The sequence below is a fragment of the Austrofundulus limnaeus genome, unplaced genomic scaffold (genome assembly GCF_001266775.1).
Source record: "Austrofundulus limnaeus strain Quisiro unplaced genomic scaffold, Austrofundulus_limnaeus-1.0 Scaffold944, whole genome shotgun sequence".
In the NCBI taxonomy this organism is placed as follows: domain Eukaryota; kingdom Metazoa; phylum Chordata; class Actinopteri; order Cyprinodontiformes; family Rivulidae; genus Austrofundulus; species Austrofundulus limnaeus.
In genome coordinates this window covers 10,531-13,097 of record NW_013953346.1, presented here as the reverse complement: position 1 = coordinate 13,097, position 2,567 = coordinate 10,531, and the positions used below count along the sequence as shown (strand labels likewise).

The window sequence follows — 2,567 nt, the reverse complement described above, 5'->3', positions numbered from 1 at the left end:
TGTGAACTGATGCTGCCGCTGTTACACCTGAATTTCCCCTCCGCGGGACAATAAAGCCTGTTTCTATTGTATTGTAATTGGTGAGAATTGCACTTGCATGTTTTTAACTCTAAAACAGTTACCCTTTTCTAAATTGTACTTACAAATTATCAAACTAACTTCTTAATTTTAACAGCCACGGCGCACCCCTTTGCTGGAGGAGAGTTTGCTGTGTTAGTTAGGGTTAACGTTAGCTACTCTGTGACGCCTTCCGCCATTGGGCTCACGCGTGCACCTGATAAAAAATAAATCGTCATCACACGGCACTAATTGCAGTAATTGCAACCCTAATACAATCCTCAAGCAAAAGGAGGTGTGCAGCTCTTTAAGAAAGTGATAAAAGACACATTCCAGGCAGCACAAGCTACACAACGACCCTGGAAGCCTAAGGAAATGCTTCAACAGCTCCAGAGTTTCACCACTTTCCACAAATGTATCCCCTTTCCAGTTTCTCAGAAGAAGACAAATGAGGAGGGCATCCTGCCTCCTCCTAAGATCAATGTTGGAGGTAAAGCGGTTCTACACAAAGCCAAAATACATTTTACACAAGCAAAAAGATAGAAACAAAACCCATCAAAGCCACTGTTGGAGCTGTGGGAAGAGCGAGGAAGCCTTCTCATGTGGGAAAATGAGAGACCAAGTACAACAATCCGTTGTCAGCACAGCAGCAAACTGGACCGTCGTTTGTTTTCATTGACGGGAAAAAATGGAGCGCAGCACAATTTTCGCTTTGCTCAAACGAAACACCAAGAGCGGCTCCGGCAGAGGAAACCCTTAGTCCAAAACGCACGCTGAAATGAACTGCTATGCAGAGGGAAAGACACGCGCCAACCGGAACAAAAGTCTATGATGAGATAAGTTCTTTTTTGAAAGATGGTTGTGAAAAAATGTGAACAAAGGTCTTGTGATTATGAACTCATTTCAGCTGTAATTTTGATAACGTTTTGTTAAAACTAAATAATCTTTCTAAGAAAATGCTCCTTTTGCTTAAAGTGAATGAGGTTCTTTATTTGGATAACAGGAGTGTTGTGTTCTTGGATTTACACAGTGGCTAGCACTTATGTTCTGTTCTGTTAAGTTATTACTTGTTGCTAGAGGGAGCTGCTCTGACAGCACAGGGCAGAAGAGACTGTGTTAGTCGGGACAGGAGAGGAAGATACAGGAGACACAAGACAACATTGTGTTCTGGACTGGCATCTGGAACAGCTACTGTAATAAAGTTTATGAGTCTAACTGTTGTTTCCCAATTTCATTACAACTGCCAAGACAGACTAGAGAATCATAAACCTACACACAAACACTCGGATGACTTGTCCTCGTGAGTAACCTCACATTTTACCGTCATTACTTTTAACAACACGCCTGACTCAAAATACAAACCTGAACATACAGTACAGTATTACTGTTTGAACTCAGAAAGAAAGTCTAAACTCTCAAAATCTCTATACTTTATATTAATGTTAAATACAGCATGATAAACTGGGGAGAGCTGTGTTTCATTTTGAGAGCAACAACGGTGTTCTTTCTGACATGTTGATGAGACTTGTAATATTTATCAGGGAATGTTGGCATGCATGTGTGTTTGTGAACCTACCAGGATGAGCAGGCAGTACGAGGAGACATCCTGGTAATTAGGAATGGTAGAAAACACAGACAGAACCAGACATCCAAACACCAGGATGAAACTGTGGAGACAAAAACACGGGATAAATATCATTAGAGCCAACACAAACAGCTTGTTTGCTTTATTTGCAGCAATAAACAAACCAGTTCATGACTGAGCAGTTTTCACTTATCAGTTTGAGTATATTGCTGTTAATCTACTTCTTCATGCACTGGATGGACAACTTAACCCAGATACATTGTAGCTGACACAGTCCTGCAGGGTGCTGAATAATGGAAATAACATTGGCAGTTAGTCACTTAACTAGAAAAATCAAAGTGCGAAACAAACTGTGAGTTAGGGGTCAGTTTTTTTCTTTTCAAGCAAACAAAACAACAGTACGGTCCATGCGCAATTCAGCGAATCCAAACTTTTATTTCCTCTTTGTGCCATGAGTGGTTTCAGGCACAGCTGATGGTTTGACAAAAAAAAATGAGAGCACAGAGAAGACCAGGGCAGTTTCACTTGGCGAAGGGTCTGCTTTTACATGTAATTTGCAGAGAATGAGCGTGCAAAGAATGAAACTCTCACTGGACCACCATTTCCACTTGGAACCACATAACATTGGATCATAACCAAAAAACTCTCAGCATTAGAAAAACAGGTGTGCTAGTATACAACACATCATTCAGAATTACCACTTTAGACGTCCCACATGACAAAATTTATCTGTCCCACTTCTGTCCCACATAAAACATTCACTCAGCCCAGTTACCACAAAGAATGACAGCTCTTTGGTGGCCCAAAGGTTGACAGAGGTGATCCATGCAAGGGCCAGCACCACATAAATCAAACCAAAATTCAGCAAGTTGAGGTATGCCATCCTAAAACCAGTGCCATCATTTGCAGTTTATAATATATATAT

The 2,567-nt window shown here is 41.0% G+C and overlaps 1 protein-coding gene across 5 annotated transcripts in view; it reads right to left on the bottom strand.

Annotated features, from left to right (window-relative positions):
* Positions 1–2,567, bottom strand: part of kcnq5a (potassium voltage-gated channel, KQT-like subfamily, member 5a) — a 44,219-nt gene that overhangs the window by 36,215 nt on the left and 5,437 nt on the right. For all 5 annotated transcript variants that reach the window (XM_014029707.1, XM_014029708.1, XM_014029711.1 and 2 more), the window contains exon 2: positions 1,634–1,724. In XM_014029707.1, coding sequence (XP_013885161.1) covers positions 1,634–1,724 — 91 coding nt within the window. The remainder of the gene's footprint in view (positions 1–1,633; positions 1,725–2,567) is intronic.